The sequence below is a fragment of the Emydura macquarii genome, unplaced genomic scaffold (genome assembly GCF_026122565.2).
Source record: "Emydura macquarii macquarii isolate MOO-44397 ecotype Brisbane River unplaced genomic scaffold, CSIRO-AGI_Emac_v2 contig_3530, whole genome shotgun sequence".
NCBI lineage: Eukaryota > Metazoa > Chordata > Testudines > Chelidae > Emydura > Emydura macquarii.
Genome location: NW_027133667.1, coordinates 2,950,687 through 2,977,441, shown reverse-complemented (window position 1 = coordinate 2,977,441; position 26,755 = coordinate 2,950,687). Strand labels below are relative to the sequence as shown.

The 26,755-nt window shown below is 43.0% G+C and overlaps 1 protein-coding gene across 4 annotated transcripts in view; it reads right to left on the bottom strand.

The window, feature by feature from the left end:
• Positions 1-26,755, bottom strand: part of HIPK2 (homeodomain interacting protein kinase 2) — a 167,481-nt gene that overhangs the window by 95,193 nt on the left and 45,533 nt on the right. For all 4 annotated transcript variants that reach the window (XM_067536262.1, XM_067536265.1, XM_067536264.1 and 1 more), the window contains exon 2: positions 16,850-17,945. In XM_067536262.1, the coding sequence (XP_067392363.1) occupies positions 16,850-17,945 (1,096 nt within the window). The remainder of the gene's footprint in view (positions 1-16,849; positions 17,946-26,755) is intronic.

Genomic DNA, 26,755 nt, shown 5'->3' with positions numbered 1-26,755 from the left:
GACTGTCCACTATGTCTGGGTACCACTTGGCAAACACAACGTAATAATCATGTATACTGGATGTGCATATCAATAAACCTATGTACATTTCAGACATATTATTACCAGGATTCCTCATTTTGGCCCCCATCCAACATAGCACGTAAGCACATACTTCAATTTTAATCACAACTCTTGAAGTCAAAGGGGTCACTCACATGCTTAAAATCAAGCACGTGTGTAAATGCTGTGCTGTATCGGAGCCATTGAGTCTTGGTAATGTTGCAGGAACCGGTAATGCTTTAAAACCAGAATTAGCTTTTTCGTGCAACCACTGTGTATTTATATGTACATAAATATATAGATCAAAACAAGTGAAAGATTGTGATTACTTTGCAACAAAAAAAAAATGTACACAGACATTTTATGGCTTGTCTAGTATCGATATTGTGTCTCCTTACTTCCAACAACACAGATCAGACCCTAAGGATTGCTAATTATTTCAGTAAAAAATAAACAAACGTGTTTTCTTTTGTTTTTGCTTTTTTTGTTTTTAGACTCTCAAGAACACACTTCATAATTTTGCCAAGAGCCAAAAACAGAACCCCAAACCTTTTTCTAAATGATACAGCAAACCAAATTTGGTGCTAGTCCATATACATGAGGTCCCTTTGTCACCATAACAGAACTGAGAAAAAGAACTAAACAAAAGGGGGGAAAAGATTCCTGTAATTACAGCATAATGGTTTGCTGAAAATGACATTGGTGCAGTAACAAAACTGCATTCAGGAGACATAATGTTATCTTGCAGCCCAGATAAAGTGCCTTTCTTTGTCTTCTTTCATTAGTCTATACATGGGGTCAGCTTCTGACCTCACTTACAGCGGAGTAAATTGGGAGTAACTGTATTGACTTCAGTGAGATTCTCCAGCTGTATGTCAGCGTAACTGAGATTACAGTCTGACCCATGTTCCCTTTACCTTCCCTGTTCCTGCATCTGCTAAGAGGAGATAGGTTATCACATAAGCCTCCAGGAGAGCTTTGCAAAAACTGCTATATGGCCAAATTCTGCTTTTGTTTGTACCCAGGCAATCCCATGAATCTGGTCCACTGATTTACAATACTAAGAACAACAACAGAAGCTATATTTTGGCAACTGGGGGAACGATCTCTCATGGGGAATATTCTTCTTTTTAACAGAGGATTTTGCCCCCCAGCCCGTTGCCTGCTGAAATCAACTTGTAATATTTCATCATTCACATCTTAGTGTAGTAGCTTGGAAATTCAGCCAACCTCAACTGTGTGTTTCCCTTTTAGTTTTCATCTGTCTTTCTTAATATCATTTGTGACACTTAAAAATTAAACACTCCATTTTCTTCTTAACTGAGGATTCCATGTTTTTTAGTCCCCCCGGGAAGTCAAAACACTGTTCTTTAAAAAAGTTTCCTTTATTTTGTCTGAAAGATTCCCCTTTTCCATCAGAAGTTTCCTCACTCTTCATTGCCTTCAGTGTTGTAAATATCAGCAACTAGATTAAATTTGAATTCTTACCACAGTGAACATGACAAAGACCATCAGTAACCGTTTTCACACATGAAAGTGTACACCAGTCCGTCTACACAATCACATACATAAATGGCACCAGATATATTCACATTCACACAACTCCACCACAGTCCTATTCACCCCCTCATACACAGAGCCACAACTCCCATAAACATTCTCTGTGACACAAACCTTCTCTAAGACTGTGGTGAATAAGAATAGGGTAAACTCCCTTTAAATAGTTTGTGAGCTCTCTGGTGGTGTTCAGTGTGTCCAGTCGGAGCAGCAGTATGGGTGCAGCTCAGCATGCCATGTTTGTGCATAGTATATTTAATAAACACAGTTATTTAAAACCCAGTTATGCATGTGGTTTCTTCATATTGTTTATTGTTGTGTAAAGACACACAAAGATGTAATTTTTTCCTTATGGAGCAACAGTTTATAAACCAGCTGTGTCAGTCCCTTCATTGCCTACCTGTAAATGAAGAGAGGCCACCCTCACTCGTTTGTCACAGTTTCTCGAGTTTAAAAAACAGTGCGTGGGGGTGAAAAGTGGAAATGTTATTAACAGAATCGCGATTTGTGTATCTAGAAAAGAAACGTTGTTAATGGACTACTCATAATTAACAACACTTAAAACGTAAGCAGCCATACTACCCTTCCCATCAGAATTTGCTGGAACATTACTGATTTGTGTTCTCAAACCCTGCGCTGTCATTAGAATAAATTACAGGAGCATATACAGTTCTCCTTATTTTCTAAATACGTAGCAAGAAAAAACAGTGACTTGTTAGCCAGCTGCCTGAGTTTGGGTTCCGATGAGCACTCCAAATTTTGGATATTCATCTGAAAATAATCTGAACCTGTTGAGAACTCTGATCTGTTGCAGTAACGTTATGAGATTTCTAGTGCTTTGCACGTCCAATCAGGCTAACAGCACTACAAGAAATTCCTTCTTGTACTTTGGAACTTCTGCTTCCAACCAGAACTAGGAATTGTAGAGATGTGTGAAAAGAAAAAATAATGAGAAAGAACTAACCAGACTCTGTGAACCATACAATTTTTGTTTCAGGTTTGCTGCCGTAAGATTCAGGTCAATTCTCATGCATCTAGACTGCCCCCTCCTCCCCACAAAATTGCTTTGAGAAACAGCTCTGCGGTGTATAAAGGGTTTTATGGGACAGAGCAATGCATAGAAAGCTTCTACTCCCCCCTCCCGGAAATGGATCGTGGGTGGCACGCAGGGGTGGGATGTGGACAAAACCTTGACTTCAACTCTGAATACACCCACCAGGACAGCCCAGCTGGCACAAAGGAGTCGGAAAACTTTGCAAAGTAATGTTCTGATGCAGATTACGTCTGCTCCAGACCAACTGGACCAATGACCAAATTGTGACTCAGAGCTGATTTTTCATTTTGATGTCTGAGCCAAAAAATCTGGAAAAAAAAAATTCCATCAGTTTCAAACACAAACTGAATTTTTTCAGCGGGCTTTTACCAAAACCAAAAGAAACCCAAACCCCTCCACCATCATTCAGGTCAAGCAAAGTGCTTCAAATGTTGATTCAAAATGAAATATTGAAACAGTTTGTTTTGAAAATGTTTAAACAAAACATTTCAACATTTTCAAATTTGGAGGAGATGGGAGGAAGGGCAAAACTATTTGCCATATTCAACCCAAATTCATGGTTTCAGTTCCCTCGCAAACTGCGTTTTTTTTTAAAGCAAATTTACCGTCTACTTCAATATATTTTGCCTAGCTCTCATCCCGAGTTGTTCCTGATCTGCTCCTGCAGCAGCACAACTACACACTGTCCCTTACACAAGACTTATGGTAAATCCACAAGCAAGTTCACGGAAATCAGAGAAATTATTAAGAGTGAAGAACCATTCAAAGGGAGTAAGAGTGGCAAAATCTGGCCTTTAATTCCCCTCCCCCCCCCCCTTTTTTTTTTTTTAAACCCAGTGAAGCAAGGTTCTCAGGAACCTACATAGTAGAGGGTGGAAATTGCTTGCTAGGTCTCTTCTTCCACTCTCCAGGGCCTTAAAGACATTCCTCTTTGATTTCTAGTTCCCACTCTGCAATGAATACTTTTCATAGGGTACCTGTGTGTTCTTTTTCTTTTACAGAATGACAGAATTAACTCTTCACAACCCTTCCCTAAAGAGAGCAGCAAATGGTGTATCCTTATTTCCCCATTTAAACAATTAACTAGATAGCTAGAGCTCAGCTAAACTTAGGCAGAAAGACTAGTATTACCCAGCCATGATAGAAACTCTCACCTGATAGAGATTGTTCTTTTCCTCCAGTTTGACCTAGAGAAAGAGACTGAGGCTGTCAGCCTACTTTTTGACAATTAGCTGCCTTTACACCCAGCTGTGATTAATTTAAAGCATCACAGGTGCAGCAATAATTGGCAGAAAGTGAGGCAGAAACTTTAGGCACCGAAGTCAGAGTCTGGATGAGATCTGAAGGGTGTGAATCTATAACCCTCTTTTTAAAATATATTAACCAAGTTCTGTTCAGGTAATTTGCTTCCACTTGTTCTGATGCATCATTTTATAAACCAACTCCACTCGCTGAATTAGCAACCCCCCTATTGAGCAGTAGGGTGGGAGATATTATCCACAACTCCAGAATGCTCTTATCATAAAGTCAGTGTAATTCAGTTCCCAACTGCACTGTGCTGTGGATTAAACCACATGGATGGCATTACAGTAAAACTGATTTGTTTAATAAGGCTGCCTCTGTGTAACACAAAGCTCTTGACTACTGAGAGCAACACTGGGGGCGGGGGGCACTTAAGATGCAAGCGAATGTTTTTAAATATCTGGTACCAAATCCTGATTAGGGCAAAACATCCATTGAAGTCCTGTGTAAATGGTGTCCTGAGTGCTGCCTTTTTAGTCAATAGGCATCGATGATGAATCTCCCTAGTAACAAATCTTATTTTCACACTTCCGGGTGCTGATCTACTGCCAATGGTTTGTCAGCTCATTGTGGTTCTCAGTGGCCATTAGCCAGCAAGCACAGTGACCTGCAAAGTATTGAAATAAGTGGCAAATAACACACACACTCATGAAATGCCATTATTTTGGCACTTTTTCCTTCATCAGCCTTTGGCACTTTTTCCTTCATCAGCCACTGGAGCAGTGCTTATGGGTTGCCATGCCCTGATGTTCCTAAGACCAGCTGCCACCACCCTGTTACAATACCTGAGAAAATGAGAGTCCTTTCTCCGTTATTCCCCCCCCCCCCCTGCTTTTTTCCATTCTCAAAAAGTGACCAGCCTGGGAGAAGATGAAAGGACAGAAAATGGCAGTGCTTCGAGACATGGAAGTGAAGACCAGATCCTTTCAATGAGATTTAGGTGGTTAAATGCTTTTTAGGGTCTGGGCCTGAGTGACCAAAAGCAAAAATCAAACAAGTTCTCTCAATGTCAGTTTACAGTTAACTCCTACCTCAGCCCCTATTTGAGGGGGACCACGTAGCAAACATGAAAAATCAGAACAGGGGTAGGGGGTAAGAGGTGCCTATATAAGCAAAGCCCCAAATAGCCGGACTGTCCCTATAAAATCAAGATATCTGGTCACCCTACCCTATTTAGGCCCTGCTAATTGTGCTGTGACTCAGAAATAACAATGCACAGGAACGCACCTCACAGTGTATTTTAGCATGTTCCTTCCCAGCCCACCATAGGGTTATATGTGTATTTACTACCACACAGTGCACCTCTCAGCCTGTAGGGACCAGCAATCTAACGGTATATCTACACCAATGACTCTCAACCTTTCCAGACTGCTGTACCCCCTTCAGGAGTCTGATTTGTCTTGCATACACCCAAGTTTCATCTACTTGCTTACAAAATCAGACATAAAATACACAAATGTCACAGCACACTATAATTACAAAATTGCTTACTTTCTCATTTTTACCATATAATCATAAATCAATTGGAATATGAATATTGTACTTACATTTCAGTGTGTAGTATACAGAGCAGGATAAACAAGTCATTGTCTGTATGAAATGTTAGTTTGTACTGACTGCGCGAGTGCTTTTTATGTAGGCTGCTGTAAAACGAGGCAAATAGCTAGATGAGTTGATGTACCTGCTGGAAGACCCATGTGTACCCCCAGGAGTACATGGACCTTTGGTTGAGAACCGCTACACCGCATACTAAGCCAGGCTCTGACTCAAGTCTGAGCTGAAGTATGCCTTCTGTCCATATACAAATCAGTTTGACTGAGGTCAGCAAACACTCAGAACCTGGGTCCTAGGACCCTTCTAGGGGAGCGGATCAGAGCCCACGTCATTTTGCAATGGGGATGGCACTCAAGCCACAGATCCAAGTCAGAAGGCCTGTGTAGTGCAGTATGGACGTGTTAACATGGCTGTGGGACCTGGGTCCAGCAATTGTAAGCCTAGGTTTACAATGCAATGTGGATGCTCAAGCATGGGTTTGGAAACACCGACTCCACAAGCCTGGGTCTGCTTACAATGCAGTGTAGACATACCCTACCCCTAAAGTACCACAGCCCAGAGCTGAAACAGGATGCTTTAGATTACTTCTCTTTTTCTTCTTTTGAATAGCTGCTGTTAAATAGAACAAACTCTTTGTAGGCATTTCAGTCCCTGCCCTGGTATAGTGAATAGCACGGTGACCTTGAATTTTATATCACCTTATCAGGCTGCAGCCCGGGAAGAGACTTGTTGTGCTTATAGAGCTTGAAAGAAGAATATAGAAGGCAGGAAATCCCGTGACATGCTCATTCTTGTGGTAATATCTCTGATAGAATATCAGAAAAGAATGTGGCTCAGTGTAATGTACGGAGAACGTAACCTTGAAGTCCTGATCACTCCTCACAGCTTTACCAGAACTCGTCAGGCAGCAAAAGCTAGGATGCTAGGTATTACACTACGATGCAACACTGGGTGAGTAAGTCACTGAGAAATTCACTGAGTGCTCTGGCTCCTAGATTTCTGCAAGTGGAGCTGGGCAAACCACTAAAAAGCTTATCTGAATGTTGCCTTCTTTTCTTTTCACAAGTTATCTGATCACTCCCATTCATGTGGCGTTTGAAATTATTCACCGAAGGGTTTTGGCCAATACTACTTGTGGATAGTTGACATTTCAGCTCTTGCTTAGTTTTGATGCGGCTCCCCACAGTACACTCCTTATTCCCTGACTGGATGAGTGTCATCGAGAACCAAGTTTGCTATGCGAAAGCAGCTACGTAGTCAACGCTGGCTTTCTGTGGTTTCTCTTCAATAGTCCCTTAAAATCTGGAACCATCCCTGCCCGTCAACTCATTTGCTAGGATATCTGTGGAAAGCGGCTACCAGAGGTGCGCAAACACAGTTGAAGTATCTTTTGTTTCAACACGGGTGTGCATGGGGGGTTGGGATTTTTGGGGGGGTTTTTTGTTTTGTTTTGTTTTTGCCCAGCTCTGGTGATCAGCGAAGACACCATTCACGGGGGTGGATCCTCACCCTGCCTCGGGCCTTCTCTTCTTTCCAGCCTCCCTCTCAAATAAATTACATTGCTCTATTCCAGTGATCGTTGGTTTGTGGCTTCGCAGCACCATCTAACTCATGAAGTCGAAGGGCTCGGCTCTCTCTCCTACCACAGCAAAGCTCCCCGGGCAGCCTTACATGTGTCAGGTGATTCGGAGAGTGCTAAGCAAATGTATTAGAACCACCAGGAATTTTCCTCCACCTCCCCAGTAGCCAGGAGGGAGAGGAAGAGGAAGAGAGGGGGAAAAAAGCTTCATTTCATTCCTAAAAGCCATGATGAAAAGAGGAAATACTGGATCAAATGCCACTCTGGTGTAAGCAGGTCCAGCTCCATTGAACTCCATGGAGTTGCATCGTCTTTCACCAGGGCTGAATTTGGCCTCCTGAGTTACAAGGAACCACAAGAATGCACAAAACAATTGCGGTGTTATGTCCTGATGTTACATTGCAATGTGTACGGCATGGCACTGGCTCAGAACACGGCGCTGTGTCGCAGTGACGCAGACATCACAATACAATGGCAAGAGGTTATTCAGTAATTATCTTGGGGCTCTGCAACTCCACTGAATGAACAGGTAGTCCTGTAGCTCTGCCTGGATAAGTACCTCTGCTCTGAAGAAATTAAATACCATTCCCAGGAGCTGCTGCATTAGTCACCCCAATCCAGGCACAGAATCTCCCTATATCTCCCAATAATCCCTACATTTATTTGTATAAATGGGAATGTCCTACCCAGGGATTGGAGTCCCACTGTGCTAGGCACTGTACAAAGACATAGACAGAGAAAGATCCTGCCCAGAGAGTTTAAGATCTAAGTAGACAAGACAGACAAAGGGCGGGCAACTGGAAATGTTATTATCCAACATTTTACAGTTGCAGCTCTGAAAAACAGAGATGAAGTGACTTGCCCAAGCTCCCACAGGCAGTCTGTGTCAGAGTTGGGAATTGAACTCTGAGTCCCAATCCACTGCCTTAACCCCAAAAATATCTGATCATTTCAAGGAGACATAAACAGAGTCACTTTAAAGCTGTGGGAAGGTATATTTCAGAAGGCACTGCTTGTTTTAAAGCCTTACACCAGCCACAATGGAGAATTACTGAACACTTGAAGAGCTGCTGATGCTTTGGGAAAACGTTCTTCTTTTAGAAACAAATTTGCATTTACCTTATTTTCTGTATTTCTTTTGTTCTTTTCTACTATGGCCATTTTCATAAAAACAGGATCTTTGTTTAGAAATTCCGCTGCTGCTGCTGTTGCTTATTCCTGCACCTGGAGTCATAATCCTCCTCTGATTGTCACATTGGAAATGCTATCCATATTAACCAATTGTGACTCCCCTAACTTGGAAAAATTCTGACTTCAGGTGGGGGAGATAAGCAGCTGGAAATTATGAACTCGTCAGATACACACATCCTTTTTAATGCAAATAATCCGAGCAATGAAGAACAACAGGAAAGAAATACAGAACATATGGGGTATAGATAACAGATGGGCTAAAGCCCAGACTGTACAGTGCTTTTGGGTCTCTGGTTACTCCTGGGGTGACCAGATGTCCCGATTTTATAGAGACAGTCCCAATATTCGGGACTTTTTCTTATATAGGTGATTATTACCCCCCACTCCCTGTCCCGATTTTTCACATTTGCTCTTTGGTCATCCTAATGCTCCTCCAGGTAATGGTGACAAAAATCTTTTTTCATCTGTGTGTGGTGGAATGTCTGCAACCTTGCCTCTCAGACCATTGAACCCTGCCTTTCTGTCTCCTTGGATTATTGCCATGCTTGGAATCTACAGCTGTTGTAGAACGAGCCTGCTCACCTGCGTGGCAGTTTTAGCCATTGGGAACATATTAGACCTGTCTTCTGACCACTGTGCTGTCTTCTTGTTTGCTTCTTGGTGCAATTCAAGTTTTTGACTTTGATCTATAGAGCTGTAACTCGCTATGAGCCACCAGAAAGCTGAAATGTGCTGGGGTGTTTTATCTAAGAAGCCCTAGATGTAGTCATGTAGGCACCATTAGATACAGACAGCATCTAAGAAGAGGGCACTCAGTTCTGGAATTCATTTCTTCTATGACTCAGAAAGAAGAATGGATTAACCTTTCCTCTCTCTTTCCTCAGGCTTTAGGGGCGTTGGTTGGGGATGTCTGGATGAGAAGGTGTCTGCTCCGATTAGAAGTGTACTGAGAAGCGTCCCTCTGTTTTCTTCTACACAAAGTGTGTATTTTATTATTATTGTGTATATATATAATATATATATTATATATATTATATATATATATATAACTGATATATATAACTGGGCATATTTTATATATTTAAGTAAAAAAAAATAAACCACCCTTTTCTTGAACCTCCCTGGAACAGAATGGCAGACTTTAAGACACTGCATGGCTCCTTTGCTGAGTCATCCTTTTGTCAGGCGCTTGACCCAAGCTGAGAGATGCAGTTGTTCTTACTGCAGAGTCATAGAGAAAGGGGCCGCTTGTTAACTCCAACAGGATAAAGAGGCGCTGAAACGCTGTTCTCTGAGGGAGGGAACTAGGAGGTTGTGCAGGGAAAACCCCCAGGCTTGAAGAGAAAGCTTAGGGTGAGGTCTAGGTTTTGTTATTCTCAGTAAAGCCAAATCCCAGGAAGAGGGTAAATTTAGAATAAATAAGAGAGCATCGCCTCTGTTCAGAGCAGGGTTGGAGCTCTGTTGCTCTTTCATCCCCATTCTGTGGTGATTTAGAGAAAATGGAACCTGGCTTAGAACCACTCTTGCTTTGGTTTTGCAAAACCAAAGCCATCCTGGCTCGACCATCAAGAGATGTGACAAAGCCCAAAGCTTTCATCTGAAACCTCAAATTCCCTCCAAACTTGGGTGGTTTAGATAAAATGGAACCAAGATTCAACTAACCCTGGTATTGGTTTTGCAAAAATTCCTCAGCTGAGTTTTTGTCCTGCAATAGCAAATCCAAACTCCAGCCTCCTTGGCACGTGTCTGATAGAGATGCAGAATTGTTTTACATGGGATATTTGTTTCTCCCTCTACTACCCCCAAGTCTTCTAAAACATACTGGCCGTTCAGCAATATTGTGATCCCCAGGCACCCAAAAGTCACTGCATGAAACCTGAATTTTTTGTAGCCTTGAAATGGTAGGAGAAATTAAATAGACCAGACTTTACCAACTGCAAATAGGAACTCTAGTCTTGCACTGACCCTTACAAAATCCAGTATTGGTCTGTCTCGTCTCTGCTAGACACTCTAATCCAAAGTATCTTTATACCACAGCCAAGCCACTGGCACTCAGACAACGGTGGGTGAGAGACCAAGATGAGGGGACCATTCATGTCAATACAGATGGGAGAAGGAGATGTTTACAGTCCTGTATCTAGGAGCACATCTGCACACCAGTATGCCCATCTGTTTGCAATAAGTTGCTGGTAAAGGGGATTATGGAATTACTTTTCATGGAAGAACTTAGCATGACCTTTACTTCATACTCACAAGTTCGACAAAAATAAAAAAGTCCAGGCTGGCCAGCTCTGAAACGAGCCCCTGGAGCTAGTCAGAGGGTGCAGAATGCCACAGCCTTCCTAAACCTACAGCGCTGGATAAATGTCTCTTCAGGCTTCTCGCTTTTTAAAGTGAGGACCTGAAAACAAAGGTACACAAAGAAAATTGAATGATGCAGCAGCGAAAGGAGCAATTTAGTGGAAGAGCAGGTGATGCTCGGTAGGTAGGGAGTTTATGCACTCTGCGTTCCGTTCAGGAAGGCTTTGTGACCTGAGATTAAACGTGATGAGTCAGGTGGTTTCATTCTAGTCCAGAGAGGGAACATCCTCTCAAAACCACCGGGTAATCTTGTACAATTGACAGTGTGGGCCTCAGAGACACACAGGACAGGCGAAGCAGAGAAGGCCTCAAGTGCAGTGGCAGAGCCATGTGATTCCCACAGCTGGAAAAACAGAGGGTGCTTCAGCTCTAAATTGGAGGTATGTTTGGAGAGACGTGTGGGAGCCCAGAACTGCAGAAGGTTTTGCAAGTTAAGTGCATTAGCTTTGCTATGTGCGGAGACTGGAGGAGCATAAGGTGTTGCAGGACAGGAATGAGGAGCTGTGACAGAGTAAGGATCAGGAAGCACTATGTCCAGTTCTCACCTTCCTGAATACTAACATACACCTGGCTAATCTAACAAATTCAGCCAGAAGAAACCCGTAAAATAGCCAGAGAGCCATTGACCAACTAAAATAATCTAGAAATTTGTCAGCCAATGTGTGTGTCGTATCAAATGGCTAGTATTTCCAGACACTGGAGGGAACCTTCATATACAATATCTATACATTTCCCTGCAGCATCTGAAATAGTGGCACCAACCATGACCCTCTTTCCAAGCTGTTCACAAACCTCATTCTCAACTGCCTGGATATTTCAATATTGCCCACTTACCTCCAACATAAGCATCCAAAGCCCTGGCTACTCACACGAAATTCTGCATAAACAAGCCTTGCAATTATTATTTTTATTTCTTTCTAGGGCAGAGACTACAGTCATCATCTTACATTTGTAACAGTCTGCCTCCTCACTGATCACAAAGTACATGTACTTCAGAAAGTGATTATTTCTCTCACAAATGAAAGGCAGCCACCTCTGCAGTGAAACATGGCAGCTGTTTTAGCAATGCACAGCAATACCATTTGGCAGACAAGAAATAGAGAAGAATATATCCAGTTGAACCTGCAGGTGAATTTAGGCACTCCGAATCTAATTCCCCACGATGGAATTTGACTGGAGTGAAGATCCCTATTCTTAAGTAAAATGACATGGGGCAGCCTGGAATCAAGATCACAGTTTTACATGTAATCCAAAAGATTGCACTTCTAAGAGTGCAGGGGCCCCCTAACATCAGTGAGTTGGTGCTGTCTCAGATGGAGTAGCTACTGAACCACAGCCACCACACGCCATCAACTTTAGGATTTCCTGGAAATGATTCAGATGATAGATTCATCAGAGTATAAATCCAGGAAGGACTGTTGTAATTATCTAGTCTGACTTCCTGCATAACATAGGCCAGTGGTTCCCAAACTGAGCACGCACCCCCCTAGGGGGAAACAGAAGAACGTTTGGGGTGGGGGTGCAGCAGGGCCCAGACCAACCCCCCATGCAGGGCTGGGAGGGAGCACCGCCAAGCCCTGCTCTCCCCCTACCTCCACCCTGGCTTTGGCTCTCAGCCCCAGTCAGCTCCGGCCGCGCTCCCATTCCCGGCCACCACTACACTGCCTGGCCCCGGCTGCGCTCTTGGCCCCTTCCGCGCTGCTGGGCCCTGGCCGTGCTCCGGGCCCCCACTGCGCAGCTGGCCCCTGGCCACACTGTCAGCTCCCGGGCCTGCTCCTGGCCCTGGTCCCGGCCACGCTCCTGCTCCTGGCCCCGGCCGTGGCCGCTGCTGCAGCCCCACTCCTGGCCTAGATTGCAGCTCCGGCCCCTGGCTCCTGCAGGGCGTGCACCAGGTAAGGGGGGATGCGAACCCAAAAGTCTGGGGACCACTGCTATAGGCCATGGGGTTTTCCTGAATTAGTCCCTGGTTGAACTGGAGCAAATCTTTTAGAAAAACACACCATCTTGATTTTAAAATCTCCAGTGATGGAGAATCCACCCCACCCCTTGAAAAGTTGTTCCAATGGTTAATTACTCTCACCGCTAAAAATCTGCACCTTATTTCTAGTTTGAATTTGTCTAGCTTCTGCTTCAGCCATTGGCTTTTGTTCTGCCTTTGTCTGCTGGACTGCAGAGCTTTCCATGGTCATATTTCTGTTCCCAGTGTAGGTACTTATAGACTGTGATCACGTCACCACTTAACCTTCTCTTTGAAGGTTCGCTGGTCAGACCCAAACCGCCTTAGCTTGTGACACCTGACAAGAACAGAGCCCAGGATTATAGGGATGCAGGTTAGGAACCCTTTCTGTTAGAAAGTTAAAGTGGCATCCAGCCACATCCACAGGTGCCATTTTATATACCATGTAGGCATCAGGCAGGGTAGAAGTGATGTCTGACGCATATTGACCTGATTGAAACAGGCAGCTTTTATATCGCAGTGAAGAAGTTGGGAAGGAAAAAAGCTTATCCTCACTACCCCCCACCCTCTTCAGTGACATCTCTGACCACAACTCTGACAAAATCTCTGCCTTGGGTGAAAAGGCTAATGTAAAAGGCTTACAGCTAAATTAGAACTAAGTGAGATTGTCCCTGAGTGGATGATCAATGATTTAGAAAAAAAATATGCAAGTGTAATTGCTCTTCAGCTATAAAACCATCAGGTGTCTAGGTTTATGATGATGAACTGGTAGCGTTAGCAGCTTAGATACAGCTTCCAGCAAGAGGGCGGGGGTGGGAAAGACAGGGGGAATCTTGCCTCTGGTTTTCAGCCTCTTCTTTCTTTCTGGCTGGCTGGCTTCTGGAAGCAGACACAACCAACTATTTAAACCCAACCCTTAGGATCTGAAAGAACAAAAAAGCCAGGAACCATCACTTTTCATTCCAGACCTGAGTTTGTTCCCAGTCAAGATAGTTCTGCCATTGTCTGCCCTGGAAGCAAGCTCACACCCTCAGTGGGTAAGTGGCACAGGGGCTTTTCCCTTGCTTAGATGTGAGTCAAGACATCGGCAAGATGGCTGCCCAGCATCCACATTCTGACATCGGCACTGTCGGGTGGGATCTGGTTAGCGCTCACTCTGCATTACTGTGACAGAAAGGCGGGTTTGGGACAGCAAAGGCCAGAGAGGGCTGCATTCTTGGAAGCTGCAGTCTGGCATCTTTATACTGCTGTGATGATATAAAGGGAGAGCAATGCCCTTGTGGGGAATAGGCCTGGTGTCAAGAAGTTCACTGAGGCCTTGTCTACACTACAAAGGTAAGTCGACCTATGTCAGGAGACGGAGAGGGCGGATGTAGCAGAAAATAAAGGCCTGTTCATTTCCCTTTTTCTTCCCATCAGAAAATAAGGAAGAAGAATATTAATTTTGTCCATTACTTGCATTTAGCTTCATCAGCAGTCCCCTGCTGGTGTTATTTCTCCCAGCTAGCTTTTTTGATGAATTACTGTCCTTTTCCCCCTCATATCAGGAATGGAACGTGGGAGAGGAATTAGTTAACCAGGAATTATTATCTAACAAGTTGCAGCTTCAGTCTGGGCAAAAATAAAATTTCAAAGCATAAAAAGTGAATGTTATCAAGCTTTTTCTTCCCCAGAGACTGTCACAAAAACACTTTTTGCCTGTCACTGAGAACTAACCGTTTTTCTCTTTCATGTCTAATTTTCTATCACACATTTCATTACAGCTGTCCCTTCTGTCTTTCAGCTTGGGACCCGAGACGCCAATGCAGATAACTCGACAATAAAATGCCCGTATTATCATTATTTCTTCTTCTTCTTCCACCCAGCAAAGTAATTGCAACCCTAAAAGCTTTTGCATATTTACAGCAGAAACTCCCCTGGAGGATGGGACTGTCGTCAGGTGGAATATTTCATTTCCTAAGCCTCTTCTGAGGTATAAACTAGCTTTATTTTTTATTTGGCCTCTTTCAGAGGAAAGGACAAACAGATAAAAATCAGCTGCTGCAGTGCTACAGCTGTCAACGTTCCTATTACGGTGAAAATTAACTCTTCCCCACCTCCCAGCTCTGCTGGGCTTTGCCTGTAGTGTCTGAAAGCTGCATTATTTGGGGGTGAATGGGGTTTGAAAAGCCCTCCCCTAGTGAAAGAGGAACATTCTCTTTAGAAATGGAGCCACTAATCTGCTTTTATAGAAGAAAAAGCTTTTGCATCTAACCCAAGCAGCCATGCATGCTGCCCTGGCAGACTTTGATCAAATCAGTCATCAAGAAGTCATTTCACAGAAGTCATCACCATTTCGAGACGTCACCATACCACTGTTCATTGCTGTTTCAGAGACTTATGACAACAGAGACAATTCCCGAAAATGTCTTAATGCAGCTGTCATCTGAAAACTAATTATCTGTTCCACCCCGTATATAACAGTGATACCACAGTTCTAAATCCCTGGAATGCGATGTGTCTGGGCAACTGGGACAATAGGAGGAGTCTTGAGAGAGAATTTCTGCACAGGAAGGTTTGCTTCCTTGAGTCAAGACACACTAAGGATGAAATTCACCCCCAAGGAACAGCACAAATAATACCTAACTCTTACATAGCACTTTTCATCAGTACATCTCAAAGCACTTCACAATCTTTAATAATATTTATCCACCTAACCCCCTTGTGGGGTAGGGAAGTACTATAATACTAGTTTTTTACAGATGGGGAACTGAGGGGAAAAGAGGCTAAAGGTCACACAGGAAGTCTGTTCTGGAACAGGGAATTGAACACAGGTCTCCCAAGTGCAAGGTTAGGGCCCTAACCATCTTTCCTCTCTATGCACAAGGGGTAGGTACTACCAAAGTCCTATATTACAGACTGAAGTAGAACTTAAATGGTGCATATGCCCTGTGTGTGCCCTCTGCCCAATTCTGAATTTAACCCTAAGACAACACCTGCCTGTCATTAAAAGATAAAAAGTACAAAGAATGGAGATCAATAAACCTTAGCCAGGATGCCAGTCCCAACCCCACCCAGAAATATGGACAATACTCATTCATCCTTCTTACTGACTGTGATGTTACCCAGGGTACAATCTGGACAGAGGGACAGCTGTGTCACCTCAATTCTCCAGCCTGGGGTTCAAGAGACAGAAAGTCTTTGGGGACAGGAACTTCCAGAGGTTTCTTTTCCAAAATGTGGATTCCTTGCTCATACCCTTTTTCCTGCTGAAGAATGGCCACTTAACCAGGTGATAGTTCATTTGATTTTGTTGACACCTGGCTGAGGCATCAATTTGCCTTTTGTCTTTGAGGAACTGGTTTGTGCCTGCTTTTCTAAACTTGGAACATGTCTCAGTAATGTTATATTGTAGAATCTTATAACTTTACATACAGTGTTGCCACACATATTTTACCAGGACACTAATGATCAGCAGATTATGAGTTTTCAAATATCATCTCCCAAGGCATACTTTGTACAACATGGATCATAGTTTTGTAAAAGGGGTGAACATAAGATACAAACCGTCACACTGACTAAATTTCAAATACTGAAAATAAATTACCATTAAAACAAAGTTACATACCAAAATGTGTTTCAGTATGGCCTGATCCACAGCCCATTGGAGTCAACGAGAATCTGTCTATAGATCCAATGGGCTTTGCATTAGGCCCACAGCCTAGAAAACTACTATTTCAAAGCAACTTTTGGATTTGTACAATTTCTTTCTATGGTTGCTCATCATTTTTATAAAATCCATCATTTCAGCCGTACAAAGAAGCCTGTACATCTGGTTATCTATAATTAAAATACTAATTCATTGTTTAGGGGTAAAATACTTTCTGAAACCAAGCCCAGGTAGCTTCATTGACTTTGATGGGAAATGCAGCAGCTCGACAACTCTCACCCCATGGAATCAGACACTGGAGCATGAGGAGGAGGGGTAGATGCTTTTCTAAATTATCAGTTTTAATTGACAAACTTTTTTAAATCAGTCAATTTTTTAAGGTTATTTGCAAATTAACAATGGTTTTTAATCCAAGTCAACCCCAAGACATTAAAGTACTTTTCTTTCATTTTGTCAATGAATGTACAGCTCATCATGAGAGTCCAACCATCACAACTCAGGATTCAGATATAAAAGATTACAAGAAAAACCAGCTGACCATAGATGTTTTTATAGCAGAAAAAACCTCTTCCTTGACATTATTATTTGAACCAACATTCTTACCTGTAATATCTGGATTGAAGGTAGGTTGAACACACAGCCTTAGACACATGGCTAGCTGAACCAAAGTCTATGACCTTGACTCTGTATGGTTGTCGGGATGGGTCCACCAACATGATGTTCTCTGGCTTGAGATCTGCATGAATCAGCCCCAAGCTTTTCAACTTCATTAGGGCTGTTGCTACCTGCTGGAGGATTGGCCGGATGTACTTAAGGGGCAAAGGGCTAAATTTGTTTTGCTTTAGAAAATCATACAGGTTCTGCTCTAACATTTCAAAGACCAAGCAAGTGTGATTTTTGTGCTGGAAGCACTCATAGGCTCGGACAAAGTTGTAGTCATCTGCACTTTCCGTGCTCAGCCGGGCCAAGATGCTCACTTCAATCTGACCTTGCCGGGCATAGGAAGGATGGTTCTTCAGGATCTTGATAGCTACAATCTCATTAGTGCCACGTTTCCAGCACTTGACCACTTGTCCAAAGGTTCCCCGGCCAAGAAATTCTAATACTTCATATGTGTTGGTCATGGAACACAGCACTTCATGTTGTACCAGCTGGTAATCCCCTTCACTGTTGGAGCCACTGTTTTTGGATGTAGCAGTGGATGTGGTGGCAGTGGCTACTGTGGCCCCACTGGCATTGTTCTGAATCATTGGTGGATGCTCTTCAATTATCTGTACGCTGCTTGTGTTCTCAATTTCCTCGCTCTTGCGCTTAAGTCCACATTTTTGGTAGGTGTCGAGAAGGCTCACAGTGCTTCGACGCATCAGGTTGTGAGGTCCGCCCAATGCTTGCCCAGACACTGCAACCACACCGGACGTGCTGCTGGCCGATGTCACCACGATGTGCCCTGTGCTTGCTGGAAAGATGATGGTCTGTTCGTAAGGGATCGTGGGGTTGGGAATCTGGAGGGAGGCGTTGACTGCTGCCGCTGCTGCTTGGGAGGACTGCACGTTCTTGGTCTGGCTGTAGACTTTGCTATGTGTGCCGTACCCAGTCATATCCCAGTTAGAACTCGGCTCCACTTTCAGTTTCTTCACACTACAGAAGGCACTTGACTGAAGGGTGTGAGGGGAGAAAACTTGCACATGCGAGGCCATACCTGCAACATAACATTTAAAGAAACAACGGTGTCAAATTCCTTCCCCAGCTATTTTTATTTATTTTAGTTGCAAAATGGGATGATGGGGAGGGAAACTCTCAGGAACAGCTGGAAAATGATCAGGCTCTTACAAACTGAGAGACGTACCCATTGCAAATAAAGTGCAGTACAGTAAAACAAAGGGTCAGAACTAACTAATCATACATACTAATAGCAACCTTTATTCTCTCTCTCTCCTTTTTTTTTTTTTATAACAATAACCTAAGGATGAGGTTTACCTTTTGCGACTGACTACACATCCTCCTTGTCCCACTGTCTCCAGCAATAGCTTAGCACTGATGGAGAAGTGACGTTGTAGGCAACTGCCGTAGTCTTTTACCTTCAGGGACCAAAGTTCAGCCCCTGATGTATGTCATACGTGAAACAGCTTGATGGGTCTTACTCAAGTCCTCAATTTGTACACATCCAACCACTGTACAGTTCATGTTTTCTGCTCAGGAGAAACCCAGGATGGGAATAGGAAGTGGTGTTGAAAGTCAGAATTGAGGTGCGCTGACAGAGTTGTTTAGGGACCCAGGACTGGACTAGCTGGTGATGTTTCAAGTCATAATGGAAATCCCTTGCCAGATCTGTGTGTGGGAATCTTGCATAAAGCTTGTCTGCACTTAAGGATAATGAAGACAGGTATTATGCAAAGATTAGCCTTAGCTACTGCTATCAGTTCCCTCGGTGCCATAAATCACCATGGGCCACATTTTTCCATTCGCATTCACAGTGAGTAGTACTGTAGCTGTAAAGTAGATCCTGCTGAAAGTTAATAGGACTATTCATGGAATAAGGTAACACTTGGAATGAGCAAGAGCAGCAGAATCCAGGCCTAAATTAACGCCAAATTTAAAAAAAAGGCAAAAATCTATTGTCCTGAAATCTTTTTCTTTGAATCTAAACATGCAAATAATCTGTAGCTATTTCTATAAAAAGAAAAAACAAGCCAATTACCTAGGTACTTAAAAAGATCACAAACTAAACCTTGTGGTTAGAAAGGCACAAACATGGGAAACCTCTGGAGAGCCTCTGAAGGTGGAAGTCCAAGTACAGAACTTCTCCCAGGTTTCTCCTCCCAGCGTGGAGACTATACAGCTAGCAAGAAGGGTTAGTGAACTGCACAAGGCTGAGTATGGATTTGTATTTAAGAGGCCGATGCTATAGCTGAGTTAAAGCAGAAAGCCACACCCTCCTAGACCCTTCCCATCAACTGTTGCAAGTCTTTGTTTTGTAATAAACCCCAAGAATGACATGGGGAGGGGGGGAAAAAAACCCAAAATGCTGATCTTGTACCATCGCTGAATTTTTAAGAACAACCATACCTTGACTTGTTTTCAATTTAAAAAGAAAATAGTTGAAGACTCAATGTTTCAGTAACAAAAACACCACAAAATCAACAACTCATACACAGATGACCTGAAGCATCCTCCCAGGTGGGGGGAATTGAGAGTGCATAATGCTCAGCTTTTTTCCCTGATAATTTCTGAGAGAAACTCCCTCTCCTCTAGCCCATTCCAGGGTGTGTTGCTATGTTCTAAAATCTTTTTATGTTCATGTATATATAGTTTTATATATATATACACATACCTATAGATGTAGTTATATGTGTGCGTGTGTGTTTCAAAGTTGATTAGCACAGAGGAAAGAACGCAGTTAAGCAAACACACGTACGCACGCACCCACATAAATCTTTCAGTTAATTCCCAGCAGCTAGAACACAGGAACCTTTTATGGAATAGCTGAGGTGAGCAGGAAGTGCATTCTGTGTAATTGCATGCGAATGACTAGCACCCTGAGCACTCCAGTTTGCTCCAGAATCCCTATATTCAGCCCTGCTGCCCCAAGCCGCTTTTAAAGATAGGGCAGAGTCACAGAAACACCTAATCAGGACAAGGGGAACACCCACCTCACCACCAAAACCTGCTGAATAAAGCTCCTGTGACCTCTAGCAATGAAGCAGTCCAGGCTGCTCTCGTCTTCAACTCTGATCCCTAGTTTTAATGTGATTTTCTACTCTGTTTGCTGAAACTTTGTATAAAAAAAAAAATCAACCTCCCAGGTCCCTGTTACTGTCTTAGACTGACCCAGCTGTCCCGATTTTATAGGGGCAGTGCCGATATTTGAGCCTTTTTCTTATATAGGAGCCTATTACCCCCCACCTCTGTCCTGATTTTTCACACTTGCTATCTGGTCACCCTACTCAGTCTCCGGGGCGCTTTCACCCCTCTTCCCACAGTGCCTGCTTTCCTCCCTACTTTCCACAGGGGGACAATGTTGCCATGATTGACTTAGCATGTGGTACACAATGAGCTCAGAGAACTGCAGCAGAATTATTCAGCTTGTCATCCTGGACACCGATATCATATGTGAAGCAGAGACAATGTTTATTTTTTCACTAATTAAAAAGAGTCACAGTGTTCTTTCTAGTACCGACCTTTCGGGGGTAGTGGGGTGGTTTGATATATGTTTTCCCCCTGGACATGAATAATAAAGCAGACGTAATTGGTAACATATTGTGGATCTAGTAGAGGTGTAATTTACAGCTTTATTGGTTTCATTCCAGTGTGCCTGATTACCATTTCCAAGTTGAAAAAACCTGATAGAAAAAAAGGGGAGAGAGCCAGAAGAGAGAGCCCTAAAAATAACTCTAAATGATCTAATCACCCCAAAATGCAAAGCACATCAGCTGTAATTATCTAGGTCAGTGGTTCTCAACTTTTTCAGGCTCAGGAACCATTTGTAAACCTTGATGACCTCTCTTAACCCCACGAATAGCTTCAGTGCAAAAAACATCTGGCTTACTGAATATTTCTTACCCATGATATGTAATATGCACACTGATGTAATAAGGGCTAAATAAGTACACCATCTGTACCATAGTGGTGGTTCCTGCACCTCCTATCCCACAGGACTGGCCGGGCTCCAAACGTTGTGACCTCCAGGGTTGCAGTGCCACTCAGGTTTGGCCTGATGGATGGGGAGCCACCAGGCCAAATTTATGAGAATGGTGCTGTGACCTGCCACATGGGGTCACAGAGCCTCTCACTTCAATTTGGCCCAGTCCCATCATCATGATGGAGGGGCAGCTAGGCCAAACCTGAGCAGCACTGTGACCCTGCGCACCAGGTTGCTGCGCCAGAAGCAGGGAGCCGAGCCCAATCACCTCCCCTGGGACCGAAGCTGCAGGAGCTTCCACTGCAGGAGTAGTGTGTAGTGCACTCTGTAACACCCCCAGGCCTCCCACCCCACAGGACAGGAGGCCTCCCATGCAGCTCTTTGACAAATTCTGGTGAGACAATTCTGAGTCGTGACCCATGGGTTGAGAAACCCTGATCCAGGTGCTATGGTAATTAATAGCCATCGTTAAGGGCCAGATCCCTAGTTAATGTAAACTGACTTCAATGGAGCTATGCCAATTTACATCCTCTGAGGATCTGTCCTGATGCCAGCCAGGTTAGCAGTCACTGAAAATTGCTGATGGCAGATCCCTGGCTATGCCTCTGAGTGAAATGAATTGGTGGTTTCAGTCCAGTTTCCCTGGAGACTGATCCACATTAAAAAACAAAACAAAACAAAAAAAACCTCTGCACCAGACACCTTTCTTGGTAGTCTCTACAGAGAGAACAAACACAGAATGAGCATAAAACTGAACTACCCAGTTACCACAAGAACATGTCCCTCAGATATAGGCTGTGGAGAAAGAACTGTGGTTGCCTACGCTGTACTTGTCTTCTGGCTTAATAGAGGGCTCTGACCCCTAGCTTTGTCAGTCCAGCACCTTTCCCTTTCCATGAGGCATGATATTCACTAGAGGAGTTGTTCTTTTAAAAGAAATATTAAACCTACCTCCCTTTGCTGAGATGGTTTTCTCCCAGCTGATATTTTGGGGTCGCATGTCATAAGGAGAATGGCTCGGCTAGCTGCTCAATGTAGTTTGGTGCCAACAAATTATAATCTGATTGACAGCCCAGGGGTGGAAAAGAGGTTTTCTGCAGCAAAGTAATTTTTATTGAAAAGCTGTCTGCTGTCTAATTTGAGAGAAACATAAACCCAAAATGTCCTGAGGATGCTAAAAAAAACTGTGGTGCTGGTGATGGGTTTTTCCTTAAGATCTCTGCTCAAGTATAATATTAAAAATAATCAGAAACATGAATAAGAGCAGACCCTGTGGCTATTGCTCTCCAGCTCCATGTCAGACACCTGATTACAATTCACAGGTCCAACATCTTAATTCCCTAGGCCGACAAGGGCTAGCAACATGTAAAGAAAGCAACAAACCTATGCTGCTATGTGATGACCCCCCCTCTGGTCAATCTGTATATGACACTGATGTGCTCTGAACATCTCACACAGGCTTTCTCTGCTGAAGGAATGTCATCTTTCCATGGGTCTTCAAGAGACTGAAATGCCATAAACTCTGGAAATAGGTTATTATACTTCATAGAACATGAGTTCTCAAGCTGCGGTCCATATAGCTGCAAAGACTTCCCGGGAGTGGCTGCTCCACTATAACTGCCTTTGTGTCTCCCCTCTAAATTCACTTCAGAAAAGGATACTGCCAATATGGTACCACCTCTAATTGCTAAAGGGGACTTAGGCTGTTCCCCAGCTGCACCGTTTCTCACACTTTCCAATCAGGAACATGAGAGGGGAGAGTTAAGAGGCAGCCTTTTTTTCTCTCACAGCACAGAATTGGAAGCCGTATTTACAGGGCTCTCTGGCTACTTTGAGGTTAGCCTCAGGAGCTCCGCCTCTGTTCTCAGGGGCTTTGTCTTAACTAGGGAAAAGTAGTTGCGTTTAGGTTAGGCTTACCTAACACATACAAACTAAGCCTGACCTAAATGTGGCCTTTTTCCAAGCACAGATGCAAGATAACTGCATGTCACTCCACAGATGGTCAAGAGGCAGCCATGACTCTGGAATAACTAAAATAAAAACAACCCCTGGAAAATCAGTATCTGGGTTTACATAAGACCTTGTGCATATTGAGTCATGACTGGGAGAGTTTTAGTTAGTCCTGTGCAGAAATGGGGTCAGATAGGATGCATTCAATAAAGCTGATAGTTCCTTCCTTTAATAATGAGTTATAGTGTAGTCATTTGAGGCTCTCAAGCAATAGATAGTAACTGAATTTCATAGGGACTGTTCTGTCCTTGATATGACTCGTGTAACTCCCCCTAGCATTAAGAGGAGTTAACTTACATAGACTTACTGGGGGGACAATCCAAAAACTAATTAAAGGGCTTTAGTTGAAAGATTTGAATCTCAACCACCCCTTCATACCCAATCTTCAATAAATAGTAATGTAGTCATTTCTAATTCAGGCAGCGCTTTCCTTCATGCATACACACATCATAGACCTGCCCCTATACAGTTCACATCAAATCCAAGAGGTTCCAGAGAAGCAGACAGGGAAAAGATCACAGCTCCTCCTCCCCAAACTTCTCCCCAAATTTCCAAAACTACAGTTGGCAGCTAAACAAGGAACAATTTGAAAGTCATTGTTCTTTTTCTTATTTGTGGCACTGACTGCTCATGTATAAACAGGACCTTAGGGACGGCAAGAGAGTAAGACCCTGCCCTGTATTAACCAGGCAATAAGACTTTTTGTGATAACTGCAGAGCTGTCGACTCACTGAAACCAGAGGCCGTTGAGTGCAGAGAGAACAGTGCCTGTTTGAAAAATACTGTAGAAAGTGCATGGTTTGTGAATAGTGTGTAACTGAAGCACCCAAGACACACTTTACCTGGGGAAGCAGGAGCTAAAATATTCCTATCTGCACCGGAGCTCAGAAGGCAGAGAAGTCAGGAACTGCAGGGTATGAAAAATCTGTTATATTTTTATAACAAACATGTCTGTAAACACAATTCTTCTTCAAGGTGGCCTCTGCAGTGTCTTATTTGTGAGAGATGTCTCCTGGTGCTGCTAAGCTTTGAAAATCTTCTATGCCTAATGAGGCCACATGAGCACCCTGTCTTGAAGCCCTGATTGTTTGGAGCCAAACTCAGAGGGCAGGATGATTCTCAGCTGCCGCAGCTCCTTCCTCTCCCTGACTAGCTGAGGATGTCAGGACCTCCACTCCATGTCCACATCCTTCATTTGGTTTTTTAGATCCTGCTTTCCTGTGTCATTAGTAATAGTTGGCAAAAGTATTGGTGGTTTTCTTAGTGTTTAGAAAGTTTTAGGTCGTTTTTAGAACAGTTTATTATCTGCCCTATAAAGCAGGGTAGTCAATAGGCCGACCGCAGGCCAAATCCAGACCGCCAGACACTTTTGAACAGACCCTAAAATCTTTTTATTTACTTATTATTATTATCATTATTGTTATCATTTTTTAATGATTTTCTCTGGAGTCTAGACCTTGACTGTACCTTGACCAAGAAATTTAGACCTTGACAAAAAATAATTGACTACCCCTGCTATAGAGTTTATCAACTGCACCATCATACAGTTAAATTCCCAGATGTGCTGTTGCACTGTTCTAAGGATTTGTATGTGATCCAGACATTACAGACCCAGAAATAGCTATGCAGATACATGGAATCATAGAAATGTTGGTCTGCAAGGGATCTCAAGAGGTCATCTAGTCCAGACCCCTACGCTGAGGCAGGACCAAGTAAACCTAGACCATCCCTGACAGGTGCTTGTCCAACCTATTCCTAAAAATCTCCAATGACAGGGATTCCACAACCTCCCTTGGAAGCCTATTCCAGAGCTGAATTTATAATTATAAGTTACAGTTAGAAAGTTATACTTAGAAAGTTTTTCCTAGCATCTGCCTAAATCTCCCTTGCTGCTGATTAAGCCCTTTACTTCTTGTCCTGCCTTCAGTGGACATGGAGAACAATTGATCACCATCATCATTATAACAGCCATTAACATATTTGAAGACTGTTAGCAGGTCCTCTCTCAGTCTTCTTTTCTCAAGACTAAACATGCCCAGTTTTTTTAACCTTTCCTCAGAAGTCAGGCTTTCTAAACCTTTTATAATTTTTGTTGCTCTCCTCTGAACTCTCTCCAATTTGTCCACATCTTTCCAGCGCCGACCAGAGCAGGACAATTACACCCTGTGTCATATATAAGACACTCCTGTTAATGCACCCCAGAATGATATTAGCCTTTTTCACAACTGCATTCCATTGTTGATTCATATTCAATTTGTGATCCACTATAACCCCCAGATCTCTTTCAGCAGTCTAACTGCTTGGCCAGTTATTACCCATTTTGTAGTTGTGCATTTGATTTTCTTCCCTTAGTACTTTGTACTTGTCTTTATTGATTTCAGTCCAATTCCCCAATATGTCAAGGTCGTCTGAATTCTAATCCTGTCCTCCAAAGTGCTTGCAACCCCTCACAGATTGGTCTCCCCTGCAAATTTTATAGGCATACTCTGCACTCCATTATGCAAGTCATTAATGAAAATATTGAATAGTACTGGACCGAAAACAGACCCCTTCACAACCTCACTAGATACAGCCTCCCAGTTTGACAGTGAACATTGATAACTACTCTTTGAGTATGTTTTTCAGCTTGTCGTGAACCCACCTTACAGTAATTTTCATCTACTTGACAGTAATTTCATCTAGACCACATTTCTCTAATTTGGCAACCTTGACAAATCCACGTTGGCTATTACTTATTATCCTGTTATCCTCTAGGTGCTTACAAACTGATTGTTTAATCATTTGTTCCAGTATCTTTCCAGGAATTGAAGTCAGGCTGATTGGTCTATAATTCCCTGGGTCTCCTTTGTTCCCCTTTCTAAAGATAGGTACTATGTTTGCCCCTCTCCAGTCCTCTGGGACCTCACTTGTTCTCCATGAGTTCTCACAGATAATCGCTAAGGGATCTGAGATTGCTTCAGAGTACCTAGGATGAATTTCATCAGGCCCCGATGACATGAATACATTTAACTTACCTACACACACACTCTCTTTCTCTCCATATAAATACTGTACCGAAATCAAAATAATCTTATTATGCTGCTACAATTAGGAAGTCAGGAAATGCTGAGTTATGGTTCCAAAAACAACCACTCTCTCTGACCACCCTACCCCTGTATACCATTGATATACTTACACCCATACAGCAGATTTCTCCTGAATTTACAGTATGAGTAATATATTCCACATACTGTCCCACACTCTATTTACTAATGTATGAAGCATCCATCTTTAGTAGTAGTTACTATTAAATATTCACCTGTACCTACTAATTATGAGCCACCCACCCAGCCACAGAACCTCCTCCAGTGCTCCTTTCCTTTGCCCCATCTACACTGTTTCACATTTTACTTTACATACATATGCCAAAGATCTGTCCCTACCATATCAAACCGTTCCACTATAGTTAAGAAACTGCACTGTCAAGCTTATCATTTACTTAAAATCTACAAACAACACTCTCCACTAAAGCCACAAAACCCATACTATGCTATCTACCCTCCACAGACTGGAAACATCATTATTCTTATTCATCCTCCTGATGTGGTCCAGGTGCCCAAGAACCAGAGTATCAAGCCCCAGACTCTTTTCACATCCTCTGGATCTAGGCACTTAACACAGAATCCAAGGGACAGATCAATATATTTATATTTGAAAACTTAACTATAACTTAGCAAAGAATTGTGTTTCCAGAACCCCTTGTGGGTTTTCCCACCTCATACTTTAATGAATTGTCACCATGGAAATGGATCTTATATATCTCTTCAGTAAATCATGGGGTTGTGTTTCTGTTTCACATTTTAATTAATAATAATTAGTAA